This window comes from Mytilus galloprovincialis, chromosome 1, assembly GCF_965363235.1.
Source record: "Mytilus galloprovincialis chromosome 1, xbMytGall1.hap1.1, whole genome shotgun sequence".
NCBI lineage: Eukaryota > Metazoa > Mollusca > Bivalvia > Mytilida > Mytilidae > Mytilus > Mytilus galloprovincialis.
Window position 1 is genome coordinate 24,049,059 of NC_134838.1, and position 12,678 is coordinate 24,061,736.

Below are 12,678 nucleotides of genomic sequence, written 5' to 3' on the forward strand. Positions count from 1 at the left end.
ATCCGGATATCCCTCAGGCGTTAGAATTGTATTGGATTATAACATAAAAAGCCTAAGGGTTATGCAATTACATGCATTTGATTATAATTGATAAAAAAATGGCGTCGGGCTACAAAAAACGATGAAGTTTTGAACGATGGCGGAAGACAATTTAACGATGGCGCAAGACAATTTAACGATGGCGCGAGTCATTTGACGATGGCGCAAGTCATTTGAACGATGGCGGGGCTCCATCGTTAAACAGGCCATGGAGATCCCTGTATATCTTACAACTTTGATGAATTATATGTCAAAATCCGACAAAAAGAAATGATGAAAATTGTTGCAGACCAGGAAATATCTTCTAACTATTTTATAGCTGCGGATATCAAAGCTATTTAAGAACTGAATGTGCTACTATACCTTACCACTTTGATGAATTATGTGTAAATTTATATAAATCCGACAAATGGACTCCCAATTGAAACTTAACTTCACAAAAAGCAATTGTTTCTTTCTTCACAATTTGCTTTCTTCTAAATGTCCAACGAGTAAAAAAGATATCATCATCAGTAAACTATGATAACCGTAACAGCTTTTACTCAACAATTTTTCAAGGATGGACTGCCTCCTATTCATCTTCCTAAGAATATTTCCCTTCTAAAATAAATCGGAACACCTACTGTTTCAAAACTTTTAAAAGGACGAAGCTCAATCAAAATCAAATCTAAGATAAATGGAAACTAATCACCACGTTATTGGCACAAATCGAACAGTCTGGAATGTCTTTGACAAGACAAAAGCTCAAGTTCGAAAAAGCGAAATTTAATAATCAATGTATCCAATTTGTCAGCTTTGTAATCTTTCTAAATGTCCAACGAGTAAAAAAAATTCTAAGGGAAATATCTCATTTTCTATTGGATTGTCCAGTGTAATCCATAACTAAAATTATGTATATTGAACTTACAAATAAACTCATCATAGAAGTAGTAGGGACGGTTCAGTTTGAGCCACCCCAAAACACAGGGCGCTAGGGCGCTGACGTCATATGCGCATGCCCCGCCCCCAATATTATATATGGGCATATACTAGCCCTAATGACGTCAGCGGAAGTAAGGAAGATGAATCACGACGGATGGACGCAGGTCATATTTGGTCATGACGCAACCATGAATCATCAGGATGCAAGATCGGGGCATGACTCACTACAGGACAATACCATGATGTACGTATGAAAATTCGAGAAGTATTTTTTCTGTTCGTTATGATGTTTTATGCAACCACAAAAACGCAAGGCGCTAAGGCGCTGACGTCATATGAACAGTATGACTCACGTAGATCTTTGCCAATTCTAGTATGAAGGGCTATATATCAAAACGGAAGCACCAGATGTCGGATTATGACTCTTGGACCACCATATGATGAATTCCATATATGGAAAGCGACCACAATACCCTATGACCATATATGGAAATTATGACCAAATTTGGTAAGAACCTTATTTTCACTCGAAATAAACATACATGACCATATATGGAAATCGAAAAAACAACCTATGACCATATATGGAAATCATGACCAAATTTGGTAAAAACCTTATTTCCGTTGAAAAATCAAAATAAAATACATGACCATATATGGAAACCGACCAGATACCCTATGATCATATATGGAAATGATGACCAAATTTGGAAAAAAAACTTTTATTTTCACTCAAAAATCAAAATATGTTGAGTTTGTGAGTAAGAGCCCCGGTTTACACATCAATAACCTCTAGAAAAAATGTGTTTAATCCTTATAATTCTTCAGCCAAACATTTGTGATATTTAACAACATTTTTTTTTGTTGATGGCTACTATATATATTACCATCAAAAGCACAATGGCAAGTCGTAACTAAGGAGTACGCCACCATCTTCACTTTCTAAAAAACATAAATGTCCGATAAATACAACGGAATCTTAAATAAAATAGCACCTACCTCAAAAACTTCATTTTAATTAAATGTTATCCAAATTTGAAGCGTACACGTAACGAAATAATCTTTCCCTTGAAAATTTCTATTCGTATGACATCGTGTTTTGCCATGACGTAAATTCGCCAAATCCTTCATGAAATTTCGCAGAATTTTATTAAATTTTTTTATATACATTTTTGAAGCTTTAGTGAATTAAATTTATTTCTTTTTTTTTGTTATATATGCACTAGAATAGAATAGTCACAACTGTTATGCAATTGTTTTTAAATCTCAATTTACTGAAAATCCCGGGATCACTGCAAGCTTGTGTATCGCGCATGAATAGATTACAAAAGTAGTTTCGGAAACATGGTTTATTGAAGTGTAAACTTAGAGAAAAATTATAATTGACCAATCCAATTCAAGTATTTATAGATATGCAAAGCATATAAGAATTATTACCCTATCCACTACGACGAAGTCATAACAATTCATAATATATTTTTCGGTATTAATAAAACCAAGGATTTGAATAGTAATTTTATAGTCTTACTATACGAATTCTTGATATAACCAATACTTGGATTTCACCCTTTTTGTTGTTTACATAGGAAGCTCGTGCTGAAAGAAGAAGTCTGGCAATACAGCCTTTGGACGTCAGAGCAATATCGGACTAACAATACACCAACTTGCCAATTAGTAGAGGGTATTTTTTCATAATTTGGTTAATATTTACTTTTATTTAATGGAGAAGCCTCCTGTTTGACCGAGAAGTTTTTAAATAACTAAAGTATGAGGAAAATGTGTGGAGGGGTAAACATGGTTGTCTATTGTTTACAAATTTCGTGAAGCAGTAACCGAAAACGTATGTTAACATTCCAATGTATGTGTTTGAAACAAATCCAGGAACTTCAATATGTTGATTAAGAACTTTGTCACTAAATATCGTCCTCTGTTTTGTGGGTAAATCCTTGTTGCACAATCAGCACCTGGCAATTGTTTATTTACAGTTTCTTCATTTACACATGATCATCTTTAAGGCACATTTATGATTGCATGTAGCCAGTTAAAGCTGCTACAAATGGAAATCATTCCCTCGTGGATCCCAAATTCCATCTTTATTTGCCACGGGTGGAGAGAGGGGGATTGCTTGGCTAGCGAAGAATGAAGTTGATAGCCAAAAATCTGAAACCTCATAATATGACATACTAGTATGTTCACATGAAGCCTGATAAAAATTTAATGAAGCATTGATTTGCTCAAGGAATTTCATAGGACTCGCAGACATGGGAAAAAGGGTATACAAGATCCCCCTTTGGAGCAGGGGTATAAAGAGTATATCAAAATTCCATAAAAACATTAATCGATGCAGTTAACTATGATGTATCTCCTTACCACTGATTATAGCTAAATTGTAGAGTTCCTAATATTGAATGAAAGTATCATTTGCATATTGTTTAACTGCAATTATTTGACTGAATCTAAATTTATATCCGATATTTTTCTTATATCGTAATTACAATCCTTTTCCCTTTTCACGAATGTGACCTACCTAATCAGACTATGTACCGGGTTTATAATAATATGAGCAACACAACGGGTGCCAAATGTGGAGCAGAATCTGCTTACCCTTGCTGCTTTCCCGGAGCACCTGAAATCACACCCAGTTTTTGGTGGGGTTCATGTTGCTTCGTTTTTAATGTTCTATGTTGTGTCGTATGTACTATTTTTTGTATGTTTGTCTTTTCTTTTTTAGATATTGGTGTTGTCAGTTTATTTTTTATCTATGAGTTTGACTATCCCTTTGGTATCTTTCGCCCTTCTTCTAAATAAACTGAGGTATGTATCGCTTTTTTGTAATTTTTATGCAAATGTTGAAATTAAAATAGCAATACTTTAACATTTTACATAAGTTATGCAAATATTCAAAGTCAATGAACCATGACTGAGATACATGGCATAACAATCTCCATGTAAATGAGATGTGCCAATGCTAACACAACTGCATACCAAATACCATCGACTTATTACAAGTCGTTCCCTTAAAACAAACCTGAACACCAAAATTAACTTGTAAACTATGGGAAAATTTCAAAGTCATTGAACCATGAAGAGGGGATGGGGCTATAAAATTTCAATGCCAATGAATTTGCATACCAAATATCATTGACTTAACTTTAGCAGTTCATCTTAAACTAATCTAATCATAAACTAATACATGTAAATTAAGCAAAAGTTTCAAAGTCGAAAGACAATGACTACCAAAAATTGGAGCCAGAAAAATTGCCAGCTTCTATATTTTGTCGCCAGTTAGCAAACTTTAGAACCAGATTTTTTTTCTCCTACAGGTACATACTTATAAATAGTCTAGAATGTTTTTATAAAGGCAATACTATATATTTGAAATACCTTATACATGTAGCTTGTTTCTGATTATAATGGAAAAAATAAAGGAATTAATAAACCACATTGAGTGTTTCAGAATTAAAATCCATTTAACCGTGTTTTTTCAGACTGGTTAATTTATATTTGTAATATTATGAAAAAAAGCCCCCTCCCCTTTTCTATTTTACACCTCCTAGATGTAGAGTATTAAAATATTATCAGCTAGTTTCACCCCAAGAAATTATGATTTTTTTCATGAATAATTCTTAGCAGTCAATCAAAATGAAATTCTTACGGTCTTTAAATACCTGTTAAGGGGGTTTCCCAAATTTTCCCGCAAAAAAGCACATGGTTTTCAACAATTATAAACAAAGGATTCGATATGTGATCATTGATTACCGCTTTTTATTTAATTTGGATATATAGATATTATATAAGGTACAGTCATGCAATGTTTTTACTTTCTTCTGGATTAAAACTAGTTTTAAAGATCAATTTAAAAATATAAAATAATCTGTCATCAAAACAACAGACAATCTGAAATATATTGTGACCCATTAATTTTTTTAACTCTGCTACAGAGGTCAAAGTCACATCGTTTTTCAAACCAATGATGTGTATTCTCTGTTACAACTAATCAACTGCGTTTAATATAAATATTTCAATAAATTAGGGATGTCAAACATACGATTTCAAAAGGTAAAATTTGTGCTGCAAAAGGTTTACTTTTTTTTCATGGAAGGATATTTGTAAGCTGTGTAACTAAGGCTTTAATATTTATCATTAAATCAATTAAAACAAATGAAATAGACAAAATCTGGACTGACCATTTCCATTTGAATTAATTAATGTGGATGATCATTAATATCACCCATCCGATAAATGGATTACCTGTAACAACAGATTATGACACCTGTTGTAACGGGCAGAATCAATTTGCGCCAATTGCAGTTTTGAAAAGGTATTAATTGCGCCACTCTCTTTTATTTTGATGGTATTAATTGCGCCAATAAATGAAATGAAATTGCGCCACATTTACCTGTAAATGTTTTTACTTATATCATACCTGTACATGTTTTACCTATCATACATGTACTATTATTAAAATTTCCACTTAAGATTTAATTGAACACTCATCAAATTTAAGAAAACTCGCAAAAAAAAATTAAATTGGTTAGTAATAGAATATTTTTTCACGAGTCAAGAGTGTCTGATATACCATTCAAGAAAATAGAATCTGATACAGGAATAACCGGTCATCATTGTTGAAGAACACAAAATTCCGTCAGGCATTTGTACAGAAAACTGGAGAAATAAGGTGGAGATGTAACAGTTAAGGAAAACTGGAGAAATAAGGTGGAGATGTACAGTTAAGTCGTGTTGTGCTAGGTTATTCACAGATGAATCTTGTACAATTATTTTGATTGGAGAATTAGATTATATGTCATGAAACAAAAGTCCAGAAATAAGAACGTCAAATTTTGAGAACTGTGTGCAAAAGAAAAGCAACCGATATGTTGCCAGAGCGACCTTCAAAAATAAAAAAAATTCTGAGCTCTTCAAATTTGAAGAAGAAAATTTAGAAAAGAAAGATTTAAAACAACCGTTGATTGCCAGGTAAAATTTTGTACAATTTTTTTTTTAACTTATACCAATTAAAATAAAGATCGATATTGTCAAGAAATGAATTTTTTTACATAAGAAAACGTTGGACCAGAAATATCGCCAGCAGCCGTATTTTGTCGACAGATGAAATAAAAAATCGCAAATTGCGACATTGGCGACACACAGCGCGGTCCCTGTCCCTGTGACTGAAGGGGCAGGGCCAAATATTCAACATGGATATGAGATGTGCCAATGCTTATACAACTACTTACCAAATATGATTGACCTATCACTTGCGGTTCACCATAAACTAGACCTAATCACAAACTAATACATTGTTGACCCTGCTGCTGCCACTTGAAACAGCATACCTATGTCTCCCTTTTTGACTCTGTCAAGGCCAGACAAAAACTAGCAGATTCCACATTACTTTTTATTTGATGAAAATAAATAATTATGTATACAAAGGATTATATAATTAAATATCAATTAAAGTAATAGAAAATTGGTCATAAACAATCACAAAAAGGTGTATAGGATTAATATTAGATAATTAAAACTGATTATCAAATATACCTGAAATGCTCATTTCATTGACTAGTTCAGTAAAATACAGGTAAACGTCTAATATACAACTTTTTCCCCAGTTTTAAGGAACAAAAAAACACAAACTGATATCAATATTAGGTTAAAAAAATAAATTAAAAGCTATTATTTAATTTTAAGATAACTATTTCATAGTTTTTATGTGTTATATTTAACTTTTAAAGAAAATGAATCAATAGATTACAAATACTTTTCATCAAATCATGCGACTAAAACTGTGTTTCCTGATTAAGATTACTTCATTAAATATCAATTTCCAAAATCTATCAAATAAAAAGTTTTCTTTCTGTATAAACACAAATCTTCTGCCTACAAAACATGCAAAATATTCAGTTACAAAAAGTATATATGTAGTTAAACAAAAACAAAAACAGTATAAGGAAAAATGCTAAAATGCTAATAAATAAATAACAATTATAATTTTTATAATGAAGCACTATTTTTAACAACAAAAGAAACACCATATGATTCTACTCACTCATTATTAATATGTATATTTATCAGCAGTAAAAAAGATATTGCCCATTCCTTTTTTGAGAAGCTTTACCAAGCTCATGTTATTTGTTTTTAGTATTATTTATTAAGTACTTGACTACAGTTGATTGTATATACTTGATACATAATTATATCAAAGATTGTATATACTTGATACATAATTATATCAAAGATTGTATATACTTGATACATAATTATATCAAAGATTGTATATACTTGATACATAATTATATCAAAGAGATTTTAGAATTCAAATCATCAAAAAGTATTGTAACAATTTCTATACAGGAATAAAATGCATGTTGATCAAGATGTTGTTTGGAAATTGATAATATCATCAAGACTATCTAGTTAGTAACAATTTTCTACCTCCAGACTAAAACAAAAAACTAAATACAAGGAAAACACAATTCATATTGTCCATAAAATTTTTTTAAAATATCCAATTAGAAATGTTCTTTCACCCTGTACACCAATGAATGAGTGTTTCTTCTGTTGTTAAATTTGATCTTATTGCTGTAGAATGAGGCAAAGGAACAGAAGTCTATGCTGCTAAGGCTAACTCAAATGCTTTTGATTTCATCCCCTCAGCTAAACAACTGACAGACACAAATGGATGATCAGTACTCTGGAGGTATTTCTGAAAAAGAAAAAAATAATTTGATATGGTGGAATATATGTAAAGCAAATATTTTCTTACTTTAGAAAATATCTCAGACATAGTATGTGGTTTTTGTTGATTTCATGACCTACTTCGTGACCCTTAGGCTGATATGATGCTAGAAGATACAGTTTTTCTGTGCTCTGTACAGACAGTTTTCCTTACGTACCTACTTTATCCAAAAGTAATACCCATTAGAAGAAAACTGTTTTGATACAAAAGTCTTGACCTATAGAAGGCTGTTCCAGTTAGAACACTGAATTCTGAACTTTTACATTTAAGTCTGATTGCTGACTTCATACAAGAAGTAGCCATTTCATTACCCAAATCTACTGAAAACATTGAAGGTAGATGAATTTCAGCATGGTCAGAAACTCTTTGAATGCCTCACTTTCTTTTATTACATGTGTTAGTGCAACAAATTCAGCCTACACCACCATAAATAATAATTTTTTGACAACCCCAAATTTTTCGACCCTTGCCCGACTCTTGTGTCCTAATTTTTATTTCCATTGATCCTCAAATTATGCTCAATGCCATAGGAAAGTAGCTTACACATGTTGTAGCAGTATGATGTGTGAAAAGATTATGGATAAGACCTCTTTTTGATACCAAAAAATGAAATGGTGCCTTACTTGCCAAATGACTGAACCAGCATATATCTAACCATTGTTTGTAATGGGGTTTGTGTCAATAACCTGTACAACTTTGACTGGGAAAATCAAACAAATAAATTATAAAATAGACATTTTAAGAATGAATCTGGATAGTTTGAAATAAATTACCGTAAATTCAGAAATTCTTGTGTGTATTCATTACTGTATGACAGTTGATCAATGGACAATAAAATGAGTTGAATTATGATTTCAAGAAAAAGCACATTAAAAAAAATGTTAATTCAGATTTTTGGTGATGTTTTCATTATTGCTAAAATTGCAAAGAGATAGGTGTGGCAAAAAATAGGAACTTCATTTTGAATTTCAATAGCATTATTTGTATGCAGCCTTTTCTCAGTAATTAAACTCACATTTGTGTTTATTATCTAACAATAATAAACTAGAGGCTCTAATGAGCCTGTGTCGCTCACCTTGGTCTATGTGAATATTTAACAAAGGACGCAGATGGATTCATGACAAAATTGTATTTTGGTGATGGTGATGTGTTTGTACATCTTACTTTACTGAACATTCTTGCTGCTTACAATTATCTCTATTTATAATGAACTTGGCCCAGTAGTCTCAGAGGAGAAGATTTTTGTAAAAGATTACTAAGATTTACAAAAAATGTTTAAAAATTGACTATAAAGGGCAATAACTCCTAAAGGGGTCAACTGACCATTTCAGTCATGTTGACTTATTTGTAAATCTTACTTTGCTGAACATTATTGCTGTTTACAGTTTATCTCTATCTGTAATAATATTCAAGATAATAACCAAAAACAGCAAAATTTCCTTAAAATTACCAATTCAGGGGCAGCAACCCAACAACAGGTTGTCCGATTCATCTGATAAAAATCAGGGCAGATAGATCTTGACCTGATAATCAATTTTATTCCATCAGATTAGCTCTAAATGCTTTGGTTTTTGAGTTATAAGCCAAAAACTGCATTTTACCCCTATGTTCTATTTTTAGCTGTGGCGGCCACCTTTGTTGGTTGGCCGGGTCACCGGACACATTTTTTAAACTACATACCCCGATGATGATTGTGGCCAAGTTTGGTTTAATTTGGCCCAGTAGTTTCAGAGGAAAAGATTTTTCTAAAAAATTACTAAGATTTACGAAAAATGGTTAAAAATTGACTATAAAGGGCAATAACTCCTAAAGGGGTCAACTGACCATTTCGGTCATGTTGACTTATTTGTAAATCTTACTTTGCTGAACATTATTGCTGTTTACAGTTTATCTCTATCTATAATAATATTGAAGATAATAACCAAAAACAGCAAAATTTCCTTAAAATTACCAATTCAGGGGCAGCAACCCAACAACGGGTTGTCCGATTCATCTGAAAATTTCAGGGCAGATAGATCTTGACCTGATGAACAATTTTACCCCCCATGTCAGATTTGCTCTAAATGCTTTGGTTTTTGAGTTATAAGCCAATAACTGCATTTTACCCCTATGTTCTATTTTTAGCTATGGCGGCCATCTTGGTTGGTTGGGCGGGGCACTGGACACATTTTTTAAACTAGATACCCCAATGATGATTATGGCTAAGTTTGGTTAAATTTGGCCCAGTAGTTTCAGAGGAGAAGATTTTTGTAAAAGTTAACGCAGGACGACGACAACGGACGCCAGACGCCAAGTGATGAGAAAAGCTCACTTGGCCTTTCGGCCAGGTGAGCTAATAATACATCAATACAATTACAATTTTTCATACCTGTCAACTTTTCATAATCTCCATGAGTGATTTTAAGCGCAAGAATGCAAGATGACCCAATACTCCTCTTATATTGGCAAAACGGTTTTTAATCTACTACTATATTGTTTGAATGAGCATGAATGTGCTTGAATACCCTTTTAACTCATTTGAAATCCTGTTTTGAGGTGTTCAGTTTATATAATAAAGAATTTTAGAATTCATGTCAACACCTCTCATGGGGGAAATCCCCAATTAATCATGTAAGATGGTAGGTCTGAATTGCACAAATTCAGCACAACGTTTTAACAGTAATTTGTATGTTTTGAAGAGATATATAAACTAGAGGATCTCAAGAGCCTGTGTGGCTCACCTTGGTCCATGTGCATATTAAACAAAGGACACAGATGAATTCATGACAAAATTGTGTTTTGGTGATCGTGATGTGTTTGTAGATCTTACTTTACTGAACATTTTTGTTGCTACAATTATCTCTATCTATAATGAACTTGGCCCAGTAATTACAGTGGAAAATATTTTCTAAAAATTTGCAAAAATTTACAAAAATTTATGAAAATTGTTAAAAAATGACTATAAAGGGCAATAACTCCTTAAGGGGTCAACTGACCATTTTTTGTAGATCTTACTTTGCTGAACATTATTGCTATTTACAGTTTATCGCTATCTATAATAATATTCAAGATAATAACCAAAAACGGCAAAATTTCTTTAAAATGACCAATTCTGGGGCAGCAACCCAACAACGGGTTGTCCGATTCATCTGAAAAGTTTAGGGCAGATAGATTTTGACTTGCAAAACAATTCAACTTGATGTCTGAATGCTCTAAATTTTTTAAACTAGATACTCCAATGATGATTGTGGCCAAGTTTGGTTAAATTTGGCCCAGTAGTTTCAGAGGAGAAGACTTTTGTAAAAGTTAATGACGACGGACGACGCCGACAGACGCCGAATGCCAAGTGATGGGAAAAGCTCACTTGACCCTTAGGGCCAGGTGAGCTAAAAATACCAGTTAAGGGACTGTGAAATTTCCCAAGCCGCTAGGCAAGGGAAATTTGGTCCCAAGACTGGTATTTTTCGAAAATACCTCTCCATAACATGATATATCTGTTTAATTACACCTAATAGATTTTGATTGATACTGTCTGTACATGTGAATGGCAATCGTAGTACCACTGTAATTATACATGTACGTTAGTGCTGTCTTTTTGTAATGTCATGGTATCTATATGAGAACGTCATTGTTATTCCATCATTTTTAAAAAAATCGTTTATTTGTACAGATGTCTTTTTTTCCTCTGTATATGTATATATCTCTTATAGTTTTCGGTTTAACTCAATCAATAGTGTTAAACCATGTTGTCTTAACAATCGGGATAAGTGAGAAAGGTTCCGAATAATTTGGCGGGAACAGGCTCGCGATGGTAAAAAATTCATAAGGGTTCCACGGAACCCAGTGTCTCGCCTACTTTTGCTGTTAATCGCAGACTCAACAAAAATGAGGAAAAACATCACTAAAAATTTCCCTCTCGATACTGTCTTTTGATTGAAAGAAGCTTCCAAGTTTGGTAAAAAAATCCAGGATAGTTTATGAATCTAATAAATGTTTTATAAACTTTAACTGCAGACTGTATGTAATGTTAACTGAAAGAAAAACTAAGTCCATTTATAAGTAAAATACGGAAAAAGTGAATTTTTTTTTACAAAATTTATTTCTGAATAATATCTTATGATCAGAAACAAGCTTTTGTCTAAGTTTGGTAGAAATACAGGATAGTTTAAGAACATTATAAAAATTTTAAAAACTTAAACCACAGAGTGAATGTTTTGTTTCTGGCAAAAAAATTAAGTCCATTTATAAGTAAAATATGGAAAAGTGGAAATTTATTTTTACAAAATTTTCTTCTTGATACTATCTTATGATCATAAACAAGCTTCTGTCCAAGTTTGGTACAAATCAAGGATAGTTTATGAAAGTTATTAAAATTTTAAAAACTTTAACCACAGAGTGAATGTTATGTTTCCTCGCAGAAAAACTAAGTCCATTTATAAGTAAAATACGGAAAAACTGGAATTTTATTTTTACAAAATTTACTTCTGGATACTTTCTTATGATCATAAACAAGCTTCAGTCCAAGTTTGGTAGAAATTCAGTATAGTTTAAAAAAGTTATTAAAATTTCAAAAACTTTAACCACAGAGTGAATATTTGTGGACGCCGCCGCCGCCGACGGAATGTAGGATCGCTTAGTCTCGCTTTTTCGACTAAAGTCGAAGGCTCGACAAAAAGGAATATCCAAAATGGAAAATACCATGGTATTTGAGGCAAATTCACCAGCAGTGCTGAAAAAAGGGCAAATTCTTTTGAAAGTAGAATGTGCAAAAAATACACTGGTTCTCAACCAATCAAAATGCAGCATTCTTACATAAGATGTAATTAAACAGGAAATTGTACTTACATGTGCGTAGGACATGGCGTTTTTACGTTCATTGACAGAGGTATCTTTTCCTACCCATACATGTAAAGATGTCTTTGAATCCAGTATAAAAACATCCTGAAAAATCAGTATTCACTTTTGTTTTAGTGTTATTAACAACAACAAAAATAATTTCA

The 12,678-nt window shown here is 32.4% G+C and overlaps 1 protein-coding gene across 2 annotated transcripts in view; it reads right to left on the minus strand.

Annotated features, from left to right (window-relative positions):
• Positions 1-7,374: 7,374 nt before the first annotated feature.
• Positions 7,375-12,678, minus strand: part of LOC143070499 (gelsolin-like protein 2) — a 36,446-nt gene continuing 31,142 nt past the window's right edge. For both annotated transcript variants that reach the window (XM_076244765.1, XM_076244771.1), the window contains exons 12-13: positions 12,524-12,619; positions 7,375-7,666 (exon numbers count right to left, since the gene is read on the minus strand). In XM_076244765.1, coding sequence (XP_076100880.1) covers positions 7,571-7,666; positions 12,524-12,619 — 192 coding nt within the window. In that variant the 3' untranslated portion in view covers positions 7,375-7,570. The remainder of the gene's footprint in view (positions 7,667-12,523; positions 12,620-12,678) is intronic.